Source organism: Myodes glareolus, chromosome 25 (genome assembly GCF_982192425.1).
Source record: "Myodes glareolus chromosome 25, mMyoGla1.1, whole genome shotgun sequence".
NCBI lineage: Eukaryota > Metazoa > Chordata > Mammalia > Rodentia > Cricetidae > Myodes > Myodes glareolus.
In genome coordinates, this window is record NC_142050.1 from 31,688,376 (window position 1) to 31,710,886 (window position 22,511).

The following is a 22,511-nucleotide window of genomic DNA, read 5'->3' on the forward strand; positions in this document are numbered from 1 at the left end:
TATAAACTGTCTGAGGCTCTGCATAAAGTAGGCTATTGCATGAGAATTTAGTCTGTCTCGTTTACTGGCTCCACTCCCCCAGACCCTCCCACCTCTAGAGTAGTAACAGTTGTTCTCATTAGTAATTTATGTTTATGGTTGAGTTGTATTCTGTTGTATGGATATAGTATTTTTCCATACTTATATTAACAGGCATTTGAGTTGTGTGCAGTCTTGTTCCCTCATAACTAAAACTGATGCTGTCTTGCTCATTAATTCTTAAAAATAATCCTTTGGTCTTTATATGCCAGTGTTGTTTTGAATAATCGCATGGAAGAAGAGTGGCTGCCTCATAAGATCAGTACATATTTAACGTTACAGGAAATTTCGAGGAGCCCTCATTGCTTCACTTTCTTGTCAGCGTTTTGTCTGTTTTTTATGTGCTCTTTGAGTTTACATAAAACTAGTATTTTCTCTTTAAATGTGTGATAGGATTCTATAGTGAAGCCATCTGTTCTTTTTCCCTGCTGAGAACCTTTAGTTACTATTTTGCTCTCTTCAATGTGCTTGCATATGTGTATATTGATAGATCCTATTATTTTTGAACCCCTGTTATAAATTAAACATTTCAGGGAATTTATTCATTTCTTTGATCTGAGTTACTGAAGTCAAGGACCTGAGACAGGTCTGACTATTCCCATGTGTCCCTCTACCATAGGTTCTGTGGAAGTGGCCCCATTTAATTTCTAATATTAGCAGTATGTATCCCCCCACTCTTTTATTCATCAATCTATTTAGGACAGAAAAGCATAGATAGTGAACATTTTTGGCTTTGTGAGCCATATAGTTTCATTTTCATCTGCTTTACTCTGTTGTAGTATGAATGCAACCATAGTACACAGCACATAGGTAATGAGAGCAGCTGTGTTCCAGTAATGCCTCATTTAATATATAGGCAGTGGATGTGATTTCACTGTAGATGTTAATCACCAAGCTCCAATTTTATCAACTTATGAATAATTGAAGGGTTTTATTATATTAATTTTTACAATGAACCTTCTTTGTTGTTTCATTAACTTTACTGATTAGATGTTTCATTTCTCTATCTTTTGCTTTCTGCTAACTTCAGGTTAATTTGCTCTTTGTCTAGCACTGTAAGGCAGCACCTAAGGGTGAGAGCGGCCCTCACTGGTCCTGCTTTTCCTTTCTGATGTGGACATTTGCAGTTGTACATTCCAGTTCTGCTTTAGCTGTGTCCCACAAATGTTGACATACTGCATTTTCCTCATCATTCAGCTCAAAGTATCTTCTCTCTCCCTGGTGATGCTTGTGTGAGCTGCGAAGGATGATCCTTAAATTTCAGATGTGCAGCAATATCCCAGATACGTTTTGTTTCTGGTTTGTATGTGATTCTTTTATTGTCAGATGGTATACTCCAAAAGGAATTCAGTTGTTTTAAATTTATTGTACTTGTTATAATGGCCCAGAATTCCATCCGTCTTCATCACTCCTCAAAAGTATTATAGTAATAGATGTATATTTCTCTGTACTGTGGTGATACATACCGTAATTGTTACTTAAAAGATGCATGTATAGATACTGCCGTATATATTTATATATATAGTGCAGATGAATGTATGCCTGTATATGCACACACAGAGACATCCATATTTACTGCACTGTAATATAAATAATGTCACCTGGTGGTAAGCTGGGACGGCCACTTCCTTGCTTTTCTTCTCTCAGGCATCACAGTTCGTTGCCTCTTGTTCAACATCTGTTTAGTTATTTCTCCCATTGTGATTGGCCCACGGCCAGGGAGCTAATTCAATACCATTTCCTCTTTCATAGCTAAAGCAAAGTCACTATTATTTTTACTCTTTTGAGGGGGCTTCTCAAATTGTCTGAAATATAGACAAGGATATATTGTTTTCTTCTGACATGACCCTATTAATCTTTTTTCCTTTTATTTTTTTAATTTCATTTTACATTCCATCCACAGTTCTCCCCACCCCCTACCTCCTTCTGCTCCCTCCCAGCCCACCCCCCACCTCATCCATTCCTCCCAATGGGTAAGGACTACCATGGGAAGTCAGCAAATCTGGCACATTAAGTTGGAGCAAGACCAAGCCCCTCCCCCCTGCATTAAGGGTGAGCATGGTATCCCACCATAGGGAATGGCCCCAATAAACTAGCTCATGTACCAGAGGTGATCCTGGTCCTACTGCCAGCTGCCTCACAGATACTCCAAGCTTCACCACTGTCTCCCACATATAGAGGGCCTAGTTTGGTCCCACGGAGGCTCCACAGCTGTCAATCTGGAGTTCCTGAGTTTCCACGAGCTTGGTTCAGTTGTCTCTGTAGATTTTATCCTCATGACCTTGATCTTCCTTGCTCATAAATTCCCCCCCCTCCCTCTCTTCGTTTGGATTCCCGGAACTCAGCCTAGGGCTTGGTTGTTGATCTCTGCTCTATGGTGATAGTTGGGGTAGTCACCAATCTGATTACAGGACAAAGTCAGTTCAGACTCCCTTCCCACTGTTGTTAGGAGTCTTAGCTGGGGTATTCTGGATTCTTGAGAATTTCCCTGACACCAGGCTTCTCCCCAACCCCATATTGCTCTCCCACTCTGTCCCTCTCCACCTTCAATCATCCCATTCCCTCATGTTCTCATCTCCAACTCCTCCCCCCCCCCCCCAGTTTACCCTTGAGATGTAATTCTCCTTCCCTGGGCGATCCATGTAATCCCTCTTCGGGTCCCCATTGTTACCTAGCTTCTCTGGAGCTGTGAACTATAGCCTGATTATCCTTTGCCTTACATCTAGTATCCACTTATGTGTGAGTACATGCCATGTTTGTCTTTCTGAGTCTGGGTTATCTCACTGGGATGGCTTTTTTTTCTAGTTTCGTCCATTTGCCTGCAAATTTTATGGTGTCATTGTTTTTTATAGCTAAGTAATACTCCATTGAGTAAATGTATTACATTTTCTTTATCCATTCTTAAATTGAGGGGCGTATTTCCAGGATTGCATTAATCCTTTAATAACCACAAAATATCCTAAGCCTGTCTCTTCCAAGAGTTCTGGTTCCTTTTACTGAGTGTGATGTTTTATTTAAAAACCAATCTCTGAGCATTAGCTATGCTCATTTCTGTGAGGTGGCTTTGAACCAATGATGCAGTATAGATCAGAGCTTGCAGGAAGGCAAATTTGCTGTACATTTCTGCTTAAAAAAATAAAAACTTTAATAGCAAAACAACCAAGTTTAAAGGATGAACAAAGACTCAGAATAGACATTTCTCTAAAGAACATAATACATATGGTTAACAGGGACACAAAAAGATTATTAGCTGTCAAGAAAATGCAAATCAAAGTTCTGTTCCCCCAGACCACCACTGTAATTTTAAAAGGCAGAAGATAATAACAAGTGTTGGCAATGACACAGAGCACTGAATCCTTAAACATTCCCTCAAAAGTTAAAGGTTGCATTGTCACCTGATCCAGCTAGTACACAAGTGAAGACACGTCTATCCAAAACGTGTACAAGATAGTGGTGCAACTTCACATGTTGGCACAGCCTGTAAGCCCAGCTGATCTGGAAGCTGATGTAGGAGTATATCAAGCTAGTTCAGACCCTGGGAAATCTAGTAAGGCCTTAGATCAGAACTGAGAGTAAAATAGGGCTGCAGAATGAGTACTTACCTAACCTTACACACGCCTGAGTGAATCTGCAGTGCTGGGGAGGGAATAAAAGTTGTGAGACCTATCTCTCCAGTCTCAGCACCCAGGAAGCAAATGCAGAAGAATCATGAGTTCCAGGCCATCCTAAGCTATATAGCAAGGTTATGTTGCAGAAAAAATAAACATAAAAAATTGTGTACACTAATGTTTTTAGCAGCATCGTATTAATTATTCAAAGTTGAAAACCACCCACATATATACACATGCTGAATAGATAAATGTGGTATATAAGATGATATATTCTTATTTGCTGATATAAAAATATTAAAGTACTGCTACATCGTTGAATATGAGTGAACCCTGAAAATATCCTAAATGAAAGAAAACAGTGACCCTGGAGGTGAGTAGAAATTATACATGCATCTCCAAAAAGAGGAAATCCATAGAGATAGAAAGTAAATTCTTAGGTAGTTAAAAACTGGGAGGGGGATCCAGGGTCTATAAAGGGTATCACATTTTCTTTGTCCATTTATTTGTTGATGGACATCTGGGCTGTTTCTAATTTCTGGCTATTATGAATAGAGCACCAGTGGACACGACTGGACAAATGTCACTGTAGTAGGACGTCGAGTCCTTTGAGTGTGTGCCCAAGAGTTGGATAGCTGGAACTCTTCTAGCTTCCTGAGGAACTGCCACTCTGATTTCCATATTGTCTGTACAGGTGTGCGCTCACACCAGCGATGAATGAGTGTTCCATTTACTCAGTATCCTGAGTAAATGATAGCCTGAGCTGTCATTTGTTTTATGAATCTTGGTCATTCTGACCAACGTAAGATGAAGTAGTTTTGAATTGATGTTCCATGTTGACTAAAAATAATTCAAATGTCTTTAAGTGCTTCTCAACCATTTGTGTTTTTCTCTCTTGAGAATTCTCTGTTTAGATCTGTATTCCATTGTTTAAATGGGGTTAGTTGTTTTCTTGATGTCCAATATTTTGATTTCTTTATATAGTTAGATATTAACCTTTTATTGGATATATAGTTGGTAAAAACCTTTATCCATTTTGTATTCAGCTGCTTTGTCTATATGAGGGTGTCCGTTGTCATACAGAAGTATTATGAGGTCACATTTATTAATCATTCTTGGTGCTCATGCTATTGACATTCTATTCAGAAATTTTTTTCCTGTGTCTATGTGTTCAAGACTCTTCCCCACATTCTTGCCTATCAGATTCAGTGTATATGACCTGATGTTGAGGTCCTTGATCCATTTTGAGTTGAGTTTTGTTCAGGTTGTTAAGAGTGATTCAATTTGGATTCTTCTACATATAGTCATCCAGTTGGACCACTTGTTGAAGATGCTTTTTTTCCAGTGTGTATTTCTGGCTTCCTTATAAAGAAACAGATATCCATGGGTGTTTGAACTATGTCTGGGTCTTCAATTCTATTTCATTGATGAGCATGTCTGTTTTTATTCCAATAGCTCTATAGTACAAGTTAAATTTGGGGATGGTGATACCTCCAGCAGTTCTTTCATTTATCAGGATTGTTTTAGTTTTCCTAGGTTTCTTTGTGTTTCCACATGAAGCTGGGAATTGTCCTTTCAAGATCTGTAAAGAACTGTGTTGAAATTTTGATGGGGATTGCCTTGAATCTGTATATTGCTTTTGGTAGGACAGCAATATTTACAATATTAATCCTACTGATTCATGAGCATGGGAGAGCTTTCTGTCTTTTGTTATTTTCTTAAGTATCCTCACATTTTTATTATATGAGTCTTTCACTTGCTTGGTTTGAATTACGCCAAGGTGTTTTTTTTTTTTTTTTGATGCTATTGTGAAAGGTTTTGTTTCCCTAATGTTTTCTCACTGTCATTTGCATGTGAAAAGGCTATTGATTTTGTGAATTAATTTTGTATCCTGATACTTTGCTGAAAGAGTTTGCCAGCTGTAGGAGTTTCCTGGTGGGTCCTCAATGTATAAAATCACCTGCAAATAAAGATACCATGACTACTTTCAAAAAAAAAAAAAAGACTTGGGAGGAGGTGAGTGTGGAATTTAAAGTGTATCGGCCATCATAAATCACAAATCTAGTGCTTTGTGTCCAGTAAAAAAAAAAGCTGATCTAATGACAGAAGGGGACAAGCAGGCATCACCATACAGCCATGCCTTCACTGCAGCCATGGTCAATTTCTGGCTGTTACCCCTGAAAGAGTCAAATCCCAGAAACTCTGTTATTTTTTTAACATTAAAAATATAATAAAATGAATAGTGTTCTTAATGTCTAGCAAAATGCAAGAAAGAAATCTGCTGCTGTTTTCACACATACAACTGGTATGTCCCTCCCAGTTCAGGCTCAGTGCACCTGTACATTGCACAGTCTCATCAGCCAGTCAAAAGTATAGTGGGGGGGGGGAGGGGTGAGAGAGAGAGACAGAGAGACAGAGCAAAAGACCAGGTACATGTGCACATGGAAGCCACGGGTTGACGTCAACTATCTTCCCAAATTGCTCTCCACCTTATTTTCAGAGACAGGGTCTCACAAAGCTTGCCAGTCCAGGTACACTGTCAGGCCAGCAAGCCCCTGGGATCCTCCTGTCCCTGCCCCTACAGTGCTAGGCACACAGGCATGTGTTGTTCTGCCTGCCTTCTTCATCTGGATGCTAGAGACCTGAACTCAGGTCCTCATGCCTGAACAGCAAGCACTTTACCATCTCCTCGGCCCCGCTGTGATTTTTTTCTAAGTGATAGAAGAACAATGGGTGAAGAAAAGAAATGGAAAATCATTGTAACTATTGAAAGAAGAGACAGACATCTAGAGAGGATTAGTTCTTTACTAAAAATAAAAACTAGTTCCTCATATGATAGTATATCAGGAACCACATGGCTGAAAATTGTAGAAGGTTAGACTTGGAAGAAAATAATATTGTATCAAGATAACTGGACAATTCTATTACTTTTTCATATATTATATTTTACTTTATTTTAAGAAAGAGAACAAACTATCGTTTTTTATTTTACATACCAATCCCAGTTCTACTCACCCCCCCCCCCATCCAATATTCAGAAAGGGTAAAAGCACATTGCTTTGGGGAAGGTTCAAGGTCCTCCCTACTATCTAGGCTGAGCAAGGTATCCATTCAAAGAGGATGGGGTCCCAAAAAGCCAGTACAAGCAATAGGGATAAATCCTGGTGCCACTGCCAGTGGCCCCGCAGTCTGTCCCAGCCATACAATGTCACCCACATTCAGAGGGTCAGAGGGTCAGAGGGTCTAGTTTGGACCTATGCTGGTTCTTTCCCTGTCTGGCTAGAGTTGCTGAGCTCCCATTAGCTCAGGTCAGCTGTTTCAGTGGGTGTCCCCATCATGCTCTTTGCTCATATTGTCACTCCTCCCACTCTTCAACCGGACTTTAGGAGCTCAGCCCAGTGCTCCACTGAGGATCTCTGCCTCTGTTTCCACCAGTTACTGGATGAAGGTTCTATAGTGACGTTTAAGATATTCATCAATCTGACTATAGGGCAAGGCCAGTTCAGGCACCCTCTCCTCTATTGCTTAGGGTCATCCTTGTGAACTCCTATAAATTTCTCTAGTGCCAGGTTTCTTGCTAGCCCCTTAATGGTGCTTCAATCAGGATAGCTCTTTCCTTGTTCTCATCTCTGTCCTTCCTCCATCTTGACTATCTTGTTTCCTCAAGTTCCCCATCCCCTTCTCTCCTCATCTTCCCCTTCTACCCTCCCTTCTCCCCCAATCTCCACACTCCCAATTTTGTCAGGCAAACTTGTCAATTTCTCCTTCCCAGATGGATGTATGTATGTTTCTCTTAGGGTTCACATTGTTACTTAGATTCTCTAGGATCATGAACTATAGAGTCAATATCCTTTGCTTTACAGCTAGTATCTACTTATGAGTAAACCCATACCATGTTCATCTTTCTAGGTCTGGGTTACCTCACGCAGGATGGTTTTTATTTAGTTCTATCCATTTGCATGCAAATTTCAAAACATCATTGTTTTTTACTGCTGAGTAGTATTCTATTGTGTTAATGTACTACATTTTCTCCATCCATTGTTTGTTTGGTTGAGGGGCATCTAGGTTGTTCTGGCTATTACAAGTAATGCTGCTATGAACATTACTTTCTATTTATGAATATTTGGTGAAGCTGATTTTAGAAAAACAATTTTGAAAATCTGATTAAGGAATCATCAATAATAGTCTCTCCCCATCTTTTTTGACAAGAGCAAATTAAGAGGCTGAAGATTGAGTGGTTGTGGAGAGTAGAAGTGCTGAAACAGAGGTGGCACCATCACACCCTAAAAGAAACAGTCATTTCACCTAGGCAGGCGGCCTGGCCTCCTATAGTTTTTAGTTTATAATTATTAGTTTAGACTCCACCAGGTAATACCTCAGTGATTTTTAATAGGTTATAGTAACATGCTTCAGTTTCTTCACCTACACAGCAGATCACCCAATCACCTTGCCAAAGAATCTAATGAATTCTCAACAGCATTAACATAGGTGTCAGTATTGAATCTTACCTAAATCCAAGTGCCATCTGGAAAAGCCACTTCAGGTCCTTATCTCACAAGGAACTTCATGCAGGCATTGGTTCCCCGTGTTAATGAGGATCTGAGTGCCATACAGGAGATGTTAACATTACCCACAGTAATGGTCAGAACCCATTACCTCCACACCACGTGATAGCGGAAATGCCAGAGCGGAGCACATGTTAGTAGACCCCAACGAAGCTAGGGCACAGCAGGGCAGAGAGAGCCACAGGCACAAGACAGTGAACTCTCACCGCAGGGCAAATGACACTGCTGCTCCTTTCCTGCCGAAGCCTCTGGTGTCACAACCTGGGAATCTGGCACACAGCGAGCAAGGGTTGCGCTCCACTTTTCTAAGGTAGATCAGAATCACAAAAATGGAAGGAACGAGTAAGAGATCTTAGAAAGGTCTACCCTCTGATACACATTCTTTTTTTCTTTTTTAATGTGGACCTGCATTTGATTCCCTAGATTAGTTCTAAGACCAGCGCCTCCTTCTCACAGGTGTATCATCCTCCCGTTATCAACACCCTCCCCAGATGGGTGTTTTGTGTCAGTGAACTGTGTTGGCACGTCACAGTTTGCATTAGGGTTTGACCTTGGTGCTATGTGTTCTTAGACAGATGAGAATAACTTATATCTACCATGTTGGCATGGCATAGAATATTTCCTGTGCTTTGCCTGTTTGCCCCTTTTCCCACGCCCTACTGATTCTAGGACTTTTTTTTTTTTTTTTTTTGCCCTAGTCCTACTTTTTTTGTGTGTCATAGTCCTATATTTTCTGGAATTTTAAATATGGAAACTACCAGACTGGCTCCTTTTGCTCACTGATGTGTCCTTACAAGTTTTCCCGTGCCTTTTCTTCACTTGTGCCTGAGGTTTGGGTAAATGTCCCCTAAAATTCCAAGTGAAAGGCCCAGCCCCTAGCTTGTTAGAAAGGTGATGGAAACGGTAAAGGTCGGGCCTACTGGGAGGCCTTCAGGTGGTGGTGTGTGCCCTTGAAGGACAGGGGGGCCCTGCCCTCTTACCCTTCCCACTTGTCTCCTGGCTAGATAAATGGTTTTGTCTGAGATTACGGTTACAGGCTGCCATAGGCCAAAACCAATGGGGCTAACTTCTCATAGACTGAAACACAAAAAATAAACCATAACAAGCCTCTTATCTTAATGAGTTGATAATCTTAGGGATTTGTAACAATGAAAGATAGCTGACCAACACAGCTGAATGGCTCTGTTTTCATAAGCATTATATAATATTAAATAATATACATTCATCCACTGAAGTAGCAAATTTAGCAAGGCCATAGGGAGACTGAAACCCTTGTACTTATAGTCAACATTAATAAAATAGTAAATGAAATAAAAGCATCAACAATCATGAATCTGCCTTTGTCTAGATGGTGTTGCTTTACCATGCTGTTTCCTGTGAACATGTGAGAAATTCAGAGCAGCCCAATGACAAGCCCTCTTTCCACCTAAACACAGCCGCCGTTGTATCTTGCAGCAGGAGCATTCCTTCCTAGGTACCTCCAGGCTGGCTTATCCCCGAGCTGAAGTGGAAAGAGCAAAAGTTCCATGGTAATACTAATGAGAGAAGGAATCCTTTCTACTTTTCATCCCGAATCCCCAGACTTATCTATTCTTGTCATTAAGGGGTACAATGTGATTGGTCTTTGGGCCAGGTATTTCAACATGCCAGCATTGTAAGTAGCTTCCCAACTGGTAAGAACCAAATTTTGCCCAGTCCATCTCACTGTTCTACCTTGCCAGCTCCATCTGGATGATTGAGTGTATAGCTGGGGAAGGGAAGGGCAGGAATCTTCACTGTTACACTCTTGGCCATCAACACTGTTAGACAAGATTCTGTGACTGAATTAAGACCCTGAGTAGACCTAACAGGGATTGATGTAACTCTTTCAGGCAAGGAAGACAACCCCATACCTCAGGTGCCTGTTACATGTGGAGCTGGCAGACCAGAAAGGAAGGAGTCTGTCTGTGTAGCCACTAGCACAGGTCCTTGCCCTTCCCTGTTTTTATTTCATTTAACACAGTGGGCTTGCACTTGAGGCAACATACTCCAGGACCTTTACCTCCAAGCTGAGCTCAGCAATAGGAAGCAGCAGTCAAAGATTTGGGGCAGGCCCAGGGAAAGAGACAGAAATGGGTGTGTGTCCTGTCTGATACAGCCCAGATCTTCAAATCAATCACTTCTGAAACCACTTATGATGTTTCTTTCATAATTCCTTGTAGCCTGCTGAAAATGCAGATTTTTCCTTTTCCTTTCAGTAGATAACAGAATTATTTAAGTTCTAAATGGAGACAATTTTGTGCATCCTTTGCAAAATTCTTTGAAATGAATTCTTGTCAGATAGACTTTCTTTAAAGATTATAATTGTGCGGTAAAATTAAGTTAAACAGATTTAACACTCTTGGCAAATTTCTCTTAAATGAATCCTTGTCAGATCAAGGTCTTTAAAGATTTTTTAAAAAGTGTGGTAAAATTTAAACTGAAGAGGCTTACCACACTTCTTCAGTTTCATGGTGTACGTGAGCTTGTTGACCAGCTGGCTCTGAAGGGTAGTCTTCCCTAGAGATCAGTTCTTTAAACATGGATGTTGTAAGTTTTCCTTTCTGTCCCTGACATCATGTCATCTCTGTGCAGTGATGAGGGAGGACCTGTTACTACCAAGTACCTATTACCCTCACCTTCTCAGTATAATTATTCTGTTGCCTGTGGCATTCAAAAGTACATCTCCATTAAATAACATTTTTAAAAATAGGGAGAAGATAAATACTGTAAAAATTCAAATCTAGAAAGAGGCAATAATTCTCATCCAGATGTTGGTAGCCATCAGTGTGGTTGTGAGATGTTTTCAGGAGCATTGGTTAAGTCTTTAGCAAACTGGAGGCACAACTCAAGGCCAGCTACAAGCTTACCACCCTCCTCCTAATTTTGTTCTAGTGTCTGTGATTCCTGTGTCCTCCTGTCTCCTTTCCTGGGATTCCTAGACTATACTTTGTGCCTAGTGTAATAATAGTTTATTTGACCCACCTACCTATCATCATTAAAAAGAAGCCACACCAAACATTTTCTGTGATATTACGAATTCTCCATTGAATAGTTTCTAATGACTTCACAGTACAAATATGGTATAATTTAATAAATCAGAGTTTAGAAAATAAATCTGCAGTCATCTCCACTAAGGTTATTGTTTAACACATAAAAATCTTCCTCCAGGCTCTTTCACACATACACAAATCCTCAAAGGAATGCTTTTGTATGTGAAATAGTTATAGCTGTCAATCAGTTATTCTCCATGCCGTGGTTTCTGTGTGTCTTCCAGGTTGTTAGGGGCTGATTATGGATCCCCGTCAAATGATATGCCTACTATGTATTCAACATGAGGCGGTTTGTGTTTTTCTAAGTCTATTGCTCTCCTGTCTGAGGAGGTTAAGCAAATCTCAGTGATGCAGAGGGAAGAGGACCAGCTTCCCGTGCTGTAAGCACATAGTCATGCCTGGGGCTCATAGACCTGCACACACGGATCAGACTTCTGCAGAAATACGCGTCTCGGTTGTCACATTCCGCCCAGAGTTAGACCTACATGCATAAAAATGGCTCCAAGCCTGACTTTCAAAGCTCTTTGCCTCCCTTGTTGCTTTTTAACCACCCAGCTCAGAGACATTTTTTTTGTTGTATCTATCAAAGATGATTAAGGGACTGGAAAAGCTGATTTATAAGGACATATTAAGAAAAGTAAATATTTGCAGCCTGGCCCAAGGGAAGATATTATAGATGTTTTCTGGCCTCACATCATGAAGGAGACTTAGGTTTCGCTTTTCCCAGTAACTAGATTTTTAGGGGCAACAAAATTCAGAGGAAGTTTTCTGAGTATAACCTCACTTATGCTGATTAGATGATTGTCTAATCAGTTAAAAATTGCATTTCACAGCTACTAGCAAAGTAGAAATAACAGTAGCTTAATCAAAGAGGCCTTCATTTTCTCTTCCTCTGACCTGAAGACCAGAAGCAAATTGTCTGGGGGGCTGAAGTGTGGTACCTATGGTATCGCAGTATGCTTGAACCATCTTACCTTTAGGCTCCATCGTTCTTAGCTGTGACTTCCACTCTCACGGTCTCCAGTTTGAGAAGAATCACTGTGGCTCAGTTGCTATGGCAGCATGCCAGAAATGGAGTAGGCAAAATTAGTCCTTATCTACCATGGTCCTCCTACACAACTCTGATTTCATATCACATGACACTCAGTATCACGTTTGCAAGTGGGCAATGAAATTTAGTGAGATTATTTGTTTCATAATTTTGACATCGGTCATACTTTCAACCACAATAAAATGAAGGGCCTTTTACCAGAATAGTGAGAATAGTGAGAACTAGGTAAGAGACCAGTGATTTCTGTAACAGTAATTCACTTCTAGAGTAACTGTAGTACTAGAAGGTTCCATTTGTCATACTACCCCTTGAGACTTAGTTCCCACTGCTCACTCTTAACCTATTTAAGTGTATTTAGAAGTACATACTTTGAGTTGATTGTAAATAACTAGCCTTCTCAATGCCCTTAAGAAAATAATAACTAAAATATTATGATTTCTATTAGATCCCAGGCATTGTGTTAGGCACTTAAATATTCCTGGGCATAGGATGAGGACAGAGGAAAGACAATACATTTTCTGTTCTTGGGTTGAAACTGTGGAGTGGCCATTGGATTTGTTAATATTCTGCCTTCGTGATTATTGATATTTTCCCAATGAAAAGTTTTCAGAATCAGCTCACCTAATCCTCATTATATTTTCAAAGAGGTCAGTGCCATTACCATCAGATGCATCATGCAGGGAAGTCTGACATCTCACCTTCAGCAAGCAGATAACTAGGGCTTCACACTTGAGTTTTCCAACTCTGAAGCCGGAGCACAATTTTTACCCACACAGCACTTGGAAACGGGTTAGATATGTGCCACTTGGGAAGCCAGCTACCCCAAACTCTTTACTCAGATCACAGGCAGAGTTTGTCAACACACTCAAATTTCATATGCACAGTTCATGTGCTTTATTGCCCCTTAACTACAACTTATCCAAATCAGCCAGTTATCTGAAACTTTCCTTTTTAAGAACATAACCCTCTGTTAAAATGAGGTTAATCATAAGTGATGGCTTAGTGTCAGACATCTTTAACAACATTTAATTCACAGCATGGTTTCTGTCATGGTGAGCAACACCTCTGGTGCAGGATCTTAAGTTCCTGTATGTCCATTAAAAGTCTTTTTATTGTATTTTATGTTACTACTCACTGTACTTAAGCTGAAATTCTGGTTTTTCATTCAGATAGAGCTTCCACATCTGTTCACTCAGATGATTTGAGTTTTAAAAGCCTTTAGGACTTAGTAAAGGTTCCAGGCACCTCTCTCAATTTCCTTTAGTGTCAGCTCTGCTTGTCCACCATGTGTAACCTCACTCCTAGTCATCTCTTCTCATTGTAGCAGTCTCTCCTCTCCCCTTTCTCCCCCCTCTCCCTCCATACCCTCCTAGAAGAAAAGATTTGTGAAAATAGAGCAGTTCATTTTCCAAAACCTCATCCCTGCTGTGTCTGGGCATGTGGTCTCTAGAGTTCCTTTATTGCACCGTGTAACTTCCTCACACCCTTAAGACCATTTGAAGACAATGGGCTCTGGGAAACCCAGTGAGTTAAAAGATGCCCGCGTTGCACTGCTTTGCTTGTTCCTAGATTTTGTGTCATAGCATAGACTAATCTTACATTTTATTTGCTTCAGATTCTTTTTAAAATAAGTGAATGAAACCTGTCCCCAGCCTTTACCAAGCAGTAAGTGAGATGTGACTTTGATTTGTTTTTCAGGGCAGCCTTTGGCAAGGAATCTGAAGTTCTAATTGGGAACCTTGGTGACAAACTTATTCCTCCACAAGACATTCTCCGTGACGTCAGTGACCTCAAAGCCTTGGCCAACATGCACGAAAGCCTGGAATGGCTGGCCGGCAGAACAAAGTCAGCTTTTGCCAACCTCTCTACATCTCAGAGTAAGTGCCAAGAAGGTGACTTCTTGGGATCTTCGGGATTGCAGGGCCAGACTGAGGGCTTCCATTTGGAACATGAGTGTGTGCCTGTCACTAATGGAGCATGCTCCAGGGTGTCAGAGCCGTGTGGGAATTTTGTTCACACTACAACTCTCTCACTTTGAGAATCGGGGGAAGAACTCATCTCTGCTTCCCACTGTGGAGTGTGAGAAGCCAAAATGGCTCATGTCACGTGGCTTCATGATAACCCTAGAAACACAACACCTGTAAGATGGAAATCCTGAGTCTCAAGAAAAATAAAACCAATTCCTTTCGTCTTCCTTCCAACAGTTTCTCTTAGGGCCTGAGTGTGTGGTTACATTCTTCCTCTAACTAGATAAAAGTTAATAAAAGATATCTAAAAAGAGAATAATAGAAGTGATTGAAATAGAAAATAGAGGTAATGAGGATGACTATTATTCTGGAAAAGAAAAAGAAAGAGAGATAACAGTTACAGATTTCTAAGAAATTGAAGATTAGGATATAAAATAAAAATGATAACCCTTTGATCAAGGACCAGTTGGTCAAAGAAAAATAATTAGAAAACTTTAAGGCACATGCACTTTAATAGCTATAAAATAAATGCGTTTATAAAGATGTATTTATGTATACGTATTTTTCCTGCATTTGTATATATTTACTGTGTCTTTGCCTAGTACCTGTGGAGGCCAAAAGCTGGTGTGGCGTCCCCTGAGACTGGAGTTATCGGTGGCTATGAGTTCCCATGTAGATGTTGGGAACTGAACCTAGGCCTTCTGCAAGAGCAGCGACTGCTGAGCCATCACTCCAGCCATTAATAAATGCTCTTTAGAAAGCATTAACTTATCACACACACACCAGCATGCATGATGTAGAGTAGAGGTTGAGGAACAGTGGTGTGGGTACAGGAGAAGGCAAGCTTCGATGTGCAAATGGAGGGATGGAAGCAGACTAAGGAAAGGCAAACTCGGCAGGAAGAGAGCAGCGAGATTATCTCTGTCCTGTTAGGGCTAGTAGGCAGATGGTCATTAGGAAGAAACTGCCCATGCTTATTGTGACTGTAAACTTTGGAATCGGTTATTTATTATCAGTGCCCTGTGTGATGTTATTATTTTTTTTTCGATAACCACAATTGCAGCCTAGAAATGCAAAAGGAGTAGATGAAATTTACAGAGATGAATTGTTCCATGAGACACAGGCCTATAGCCTTTAAGAACCCTTGAAGGCTCATTGCTTGTACCCTCTAGTGCCGATCATTACCCCATCCTTACAACTGTTGAAGAAGCACTGTTCAGGGAGGAATCATATCATGTGCTTTGATTTTTTTTTCTTAAAAGGTACACTTTTCACTTACACTTTTATTTAAAATACGGTTTTATCTAATTATAAAATTATACATGTTCAGCCTCGGAAATCTGCACAAACAGACATGTACCTGTTAGGGGTAGTTTGGGCCTGGTATTGCATTTGACAGTCTGCATAAGACGCTACCTATGAAAGGCCACCCCAACTTTACAATCCCTAATCACAGTTCCTTCACCAGCAGCCACTGAAATCAACCCTTTTCCCTCCCAGGCCCACTCTGTTCCTCCTCTCTCTAAAATAGTCAGAGTTAATTTCCTCTTTGCTAACTACAAACAGCTCTGAAAAGGGACCAGGTGCCTCTTTTCCTAGTTTCTTTTGGCTCCTGTGGATGCAGATTTATTTCTGAGTGATGTTTCAAAGGAATATGCTTGTTTGGTGGCGTATCTATATCTACATGTAGATATAGATATTATATATATATATATATTTTATAATACTTTTTTATTTTGAGTGTCATACCATGCCAGATATCTAATCTGTCCATTCTAAAAGGGTTTAACAAGACAACACAGTTTGCAGCTAGCCACTGAGTAATTCAGACAAGCTAAGCTAACTTGACATCAACTGTTTTCTGAAGGAGAAAGATGCTCTTCGAGTTACACTTAACTTTGTAATTGCTCAATTTAGCTGTTGTGTTCATGTCACTGAGAGTACCCAGTGGAGTTGATGTCTAATTCATGTCTTTAATCATCTCTGTTATTCTGACAAAGATTTCTTCTACTACGCCCATTAGTACTGTGTCTTGTGTGCTCAGTTCTATTTTATAATACAAGTTCCACCCTCTCAGTTCCTTCCAGGGTGATTATTCCACCCAGTGAGTGATTTAACTAACTGTCATCATTTTTAAAATCAGTTCACAACCCAAGTGAACTGTAATCACTACTTCTGGTATCTTTGCTAAAACAAAGCACCAAGCAAACCTGACTTATCTTGCGAACAGTCAACCCAGTTCACCCCCCACTTTCCAGGTCTGTGAATTCCCAGAGAGATGCCCATTGGTGTTTGGCGTTTGAACAAAGAAGAAGATTCTGTTATTGGCCTACTTTGATTGTCCCATGTCAGTGTGACTCTACACCAGAGTGTGTCAAAAAAAAGGACAGCTCTTTATTATTGTTTTGAAAACTAGACCAAAGGATTACATCATCTTAAGTACTTCCAGGTCAAGAGACTAGAAAGCATGAAGATGATGCCCAGCAAGATGAGGGGGGACCAGGTTTATTTCTTGTTCCACACCCTGATAACTCTTTGCTATGGTAAATGCCTTGCTGCATTAAACTCACATTACAGCTGTAATGGACTAGAGACAAGTGGCAGAAGGTCATTTTCATATTCAACATCTCTTCAGTCAAGTACAGCAGGATCCTCACCCACCTGAAACAGGTCACGGCCTCCTGAGAAAATTAGCATCTGTTGGTGGCAAAGTATGGTAGGTCACACACTGCCCAGGAGATCAGAGTGAATGGCATTTCCAAGGATGATTTTTTTTCCTATTTATTTTAATATTTTCCTAAATGTCACTCTATCTCCTTTACATGTGAAGGGGTCTCCTTCCCTTTTCTAGATGCTGCCTGCAGATAATATTGCTGTTACCTTTGGACTTCGACAGGGCATGGTTGCTGTTCCCTCTCCTGAGGGTGTTCTCCCCCTCCACTTCTTTGGGCATGTTCCCCTTAAGATTGTTTTTCAGTTAGAGGACAGAGAGAGAACTTGTCAATAAAGAGAGCTTGCTGCTCTGGCAGAGGACCTGAGTTTGGTTCCCAGCACCTAGATCAAGCAGCGCACAACTGCCTGCACCTACGGCTCCAGTGGATCCTATGTCCTCTCCTGGCTGCTGTGTTTGTGCGTGTGCTGTGTGTCTGCACACATGAATGTGGCACGGCATGTGAATGGAGGTCAGAGGACAGCTTGCAGACGTCACGCTTCTCTTTCTGTCACGTGAGTTCTGGTGATCTAACTCAAGTTCTCAGGTCTGTTGATGAGAAACGAGTATTCGTGGTGGAATTTGCACATATCTCCTGCCATTCAGCCCTGCTTCACCTGACCTCTAGTAATCACCATTCTTCTTGAAACTTCTCTATTTGGGTATGCTGTACACTTTGTTTTTTATTGCCTTTTTTTTTAATTTCATATGCATTCTATCTGTCAACCCTTATTAGCAGTATGGTTTGTCTCAATTTGTAAGTTGTCTGTTCACTCTGTAGACTTTTTGCTTTTCAGAAGCTTTTTAACACAATCCCAGTTGTCTGGTTTTGCCTTGGTTTCCTGTTGAAAGGACTATCCTTTCTCCAGTATGCTTACCATCTGTGTTGAAAATCAGGTGATTGTAAATGCTTGGCTTTATTTCTCAACTCTATATGGATACCTCTGATACACAGACCTGAAGGTGACTCTGGGGCATGGTCTTCTCGGGCTGCCTTCTCACAGACTCTGCATTCTATCTTGGATTTTGTTCAAATCTTCAGGATTAAGGATCTATAGCTTCCTTGGTCATAAACTGCATTGTGCTACTTACGCTAAATTCCTACTTAGGAGGCCATATTTGTCTATTAAGGCTATATTCCTTAGTCCTTTATTCATGGTTATGTTTCATTCAGAAATTTAGTGCTCAACATTTTCTCTTTAAATGTATCTAAAGGGCTGGAAATGTAGCTCATTCAGTAAACTATTGGCCTAGCATGCACAGTACCCAGGTTCAATCCCCAGTACCCCATAAAATAGGAATTGTAACACTGGCCTGTAATCCCAAAGTTTAGGAGTTGAAGGCAGGAGAGTCAGAAGTTCAAGGTCCTCTTCAGTTAATTCATTTTGATCATTTTCTTCTCGTGCCTCAACAAAATTTCTATGCCTGAAGTACATGGAATTGTTGCATATATCTCTTTTGAAATTCATCTGAGTTATAATCAATATTAATGTGTCACCCTTTATTTTGTTACATTTTCTAATTAGAAACTCAATCTTGTTATGCTACGTAATATATTCTAGATCTGTCATTGTGCCACACTGTCTCCACTAGCCTACAGGGCTATTTCAATTAAGTTAAAATGTCATTTTCTCTTTCTGACCACTTCACTTCATCGTCAGCTCATTCTATTAAACACTGCTGCGGCTCGCCCTCCCACCCCTGATGAATGTTTCAACAGCAAGTCCATATACTCTGCCTTTGCAGCATACTCAAAACCTGAATAACTATTTGAACTATTCAGCCCCTAAATCACATATGTACCCCAACAGAGATATATGTTATGGGCCCTCTATTTTCTAAGCTGGTTTTTCTGTTGCTGTTTATAGATGCTAAAAGGGAAGGTGTAATTGATCACATAACAGGAAACGTGGTAGTGAAAACTCGTTGAATATGCCTCCCTCCCCTAAATCTACAAAGGTTTCCAATGTATTGACTAGGCTACAACAGCAGTGGAGTTTAGCAGACTTATTTCTCACGAGAATCCTCTAGCTGCAGGGGTGCTCACAGGCCTTTCCCCCATGAATCAGCTTCTTGGCCTCCCAGTTCAGTTCTATAGTGCTAGGGTATGCTTAATGGCGCCTGTTTCTCCCCTCCTTGTCAGGCACAGAAGTTCCACAGCTGCAGGGGCTTAATTCTCTATTTACAACAAATTTGTGCAGCTCCAGGTGACTTCTCTTGTAATTTAATTATTTCGCTATTTAGTTGTTTGGGTTTTTCTCATGTTGAAGTCAGCCAATAGAAGATGGTTCTTTGTTTTCTTAAACCTTGGCTGTCCTACTGACTCTTTTCCACTCCTGAGTTCATCTCATGGTCGTCAAGTAGGCCAGGCAGTCAGACACCACAGTCATGCTAATAGATCCATCATGGGGAACCTAAATCAACTTAATTAAAGTAAAAATAAATGGTTTTATATATTTAGACTTCAGATTTCAGAGACAGCACAGAGACACCTTCCCCCACCATACACCTCATTCCCAAATGCCCTCTTTGTTAACGTCTTCCATTAAGAAAGACTATTTGTCTTGACTAATGAGCCAGTACTGAATACATTGGTGTTAACTAAAGTCTATAGTTTAAGTTTTCTTAGTTTTGGCCTAGTGTTCTTTTCTGTCCTGGGAGCCTGTCTAGGATACCATAGTACATTTAGCCATCATGTCTCCTTGGCTCATAAGACCAATGGTTTTCTAGACTTCCCTTGTGATTTTTCATTGTTTTCAATTATTACTTGAGAATTTTATACATTCGTGTATGATTTTTTGATCAAATCCTTCCTACTCCTCTGACCCCCAGTTTCCCAGGTTTTTGTTTTCGTTTGGTTTGGGGTTTTGTTGTTGATTTTGTTTTGTGTGTTTGTGTGTTTTTATGCCAATATCAAGCTGTTTTCATTACTGTAACTGTATAATAGAACAGATTAGTTTTGGTAGGATTACCATTTTTATTATGTCAATCTTACCTATCTGAGAGCATGGGAGATCTTTCCATTTTCTGATGTCTTCTTTCTTCAAAGACTTTATTTTTCTTGTGGTACAGGTCTTTCACTTCTTTGGTTAGTATTATTCCAAGATATTTTATATTATTTGTGGCTATTGTGGATGGTGATGTTTCTCTGATTTCTTCCTCAGCCCCTCTGTCATTTGTGTATAGGAGGGCTACTGATTTTTTTGTGTTGATCTTGTATCCTGCCACATTACTGGAGGTATTGGTTGTTCATTTCCCGGCCACCCAGACTCCCAAAATAACCACACAGAAACTGTGTTAATTAAATCACTGCTTGGCCTATTAGCTCTAACTTCTTATCAGCTAGCTCTTAAATATTAATTTAACCCATTTCTATTCATCTGTGTATTGCCACGTGGCTATGGTTTACCAGGTAAAGTTCCATCCGGCCTCTGTCTCTGGCTGGGCTACATGGCTTCTCTCTGACTCCGCCTTCTTTCTCCCACATTCAATTTAGTTTTCCCCACTTAGCTCTGTTCTACCCTATCAGGCCAAGCCAGTCTCTTTATTAACCAATGGTATTCACAGCACAAAGAGGGGAATCCCACATCAGGTGTTTATCAACTATAGGAGTTTCCCATTGAATTCTTGGAGTCACTTATGTATACTATCATATCATCTACAAATAGGAAAAATTTTACTTCGTCCTTTCCAATTTGTATCCCCTTGATCTCCTTTTGTTGTCTTATTTCTCTAGTTATTCAACATAGTACTCAAAGAGTGGACAGGCTTGTCTTTTTCCTGATTTTAGTGGAATCGCTTTTAGTTTCTCTACAGTTAATTTGATGTTGGCTGTCAATTTGCTGTATACTAGTTTTTATGTTTTGACACGTTTCTTGTATCCCTGATGTCTCCAAGACCTTATCATGAAGGGGTGTTGGATTTTGTAGAATGCCTTTTCAGCATCTAATGAGATTATCATACAGATTTTTTTCTTTGTTTATTTATATGGTGGATTGCATTGATCATTGATAAATTTTCTTATGTTGAACCATCCCTGACTCTCTGGGATGGAGCCAACTTGATCATAGTGGATGACTTTTTTATGTGTCCTTAGATAAGTTTGCCAGTATTTTTTTGAGGTTTTTTTTTTTTTTTGCATCTATGTTCATGAGCGAGATTAGTCTGTAATTCTCTTTCTTGGTTGAGTCTTTGTGTGGTTTCAGTATCAAGGTAACTGTAGTCTCATAAAAAGAGTTTAGCAATTTTCCTTCTGTATGGAATAATTTGATTATTTCCTGTCATATACTCCTCTATGTGAGTTTGCTTCTTTTTGTTCTAGAGCTTTCAGGTATGCTGTTAAGTTGCTAGTGTGAGATTTCTCCACATTCTTTGTGTAGGCACTTTGTACAAAGAACTTTCCTCTTAGCACTGCTTTCATAGTGCCCCATAGGTTTGGGTACATTCATTTTTGTTGAATTCTAGGAAGTATTTAATTTCTTTCTTTATTTCTTCCTTAACTTAGGGGTTATTCAGTTGAACCCTGTTCAATTTCCATGAGTTTATAGGCTTTCTGCAACTAGTGTTGTTGAATTCTAACTTTAAGCCATGGTCATCCTGTAAGATACAGAGGGTTATTCCAATTTCTTGTGTATGTTGAAGTTTGTTTTGTTACCGAGTATGTGGTCAGTTTTAAAGAAGGTTCCATGAGGTACTGAGAAGTAATATTCTTTTGTATTTGGATGAAATATTCTATAGATGTCTGTTAAGTCCATTTGTGTCATAACATCTGTTAGTTGTCTTGTCTCTTAAATTCCTGTCTGGTTGACCTGTCCGTTGGGGAGAGTTGGGTGTTGAAGTCTCCTACTATTACCGTGTGGGGTTTGATGTGCTGTTTAAGCTTTAGTAATGTTTCTTTTACATAGTGGGTGCTCTTGTATTTGGGGCATAGATGTTCAGGATTGAGACTTTATCTTGATGGATTTTTCCTGTGATGAGTATGAAGTGTCCTTTTCCATCTCTTCTGATTGATTTTAGTTTGAAGTCTGTTTTGTTAGATATTGAGATAGTTACATTCACTTGTTTCTTAGGTCCATTTGATTGAAAAATCTTTTCTCAAGCATTTACTCTGAGGTAGTGTCTGTCTTTGAGGTTGAGGTGTGTTTTTTGTATGCAGCAGGATGGATCCTGTTTTTGTAGCCATTCTGTTAGTCTGTGTCTTTTTAAATGTGAATTGATTCCATTGATATTAAGAGATGTTAATGACCGCAAAGCTATAGAGAAACCCTGTCTCAAAAAAAAAAAAAACCAGAAAAAAAGATATTAATGATCAGTGGTTGTTAATTTCTCTTATTTTTCAGTGATAGTGTTTGTGTGTTTGCCTTCTTTGAGGTTTGCTGGTGAGAGGTTATCTGTTGCCCGTGTTTTCGTGGGTGCACCTAACTTCTTTGGATTGAAGTTTTTCTTCTAGTACTTTCTGTAT

General features: G+C 40.0%; 1 protein-coding gene across 2 annotated transcripts in view; it reads left to right on the top strand.

Annotated features, from left to right (window-relative positions):
• The window catches only part of Exoc4 (exocyst complex component 4), a 699,662-nt gene that overhangs the window by 566,341 nt on the left and 110,810 nt on the right, over positions 1-22,511 (top strand). For both annotated transcript variants that reach the window (XM_087901868.1, XM_087901869.1), the window contains one exon: positions 14,072-14,250. In XM_087901868.1, the coding sequence (XP_087757994.1) occupies positions 14,072-14,250 (179 nt within the window). The remainder of the gene's footprint in view (positions 1-14,071; positions 14,251-22,511) is intronic.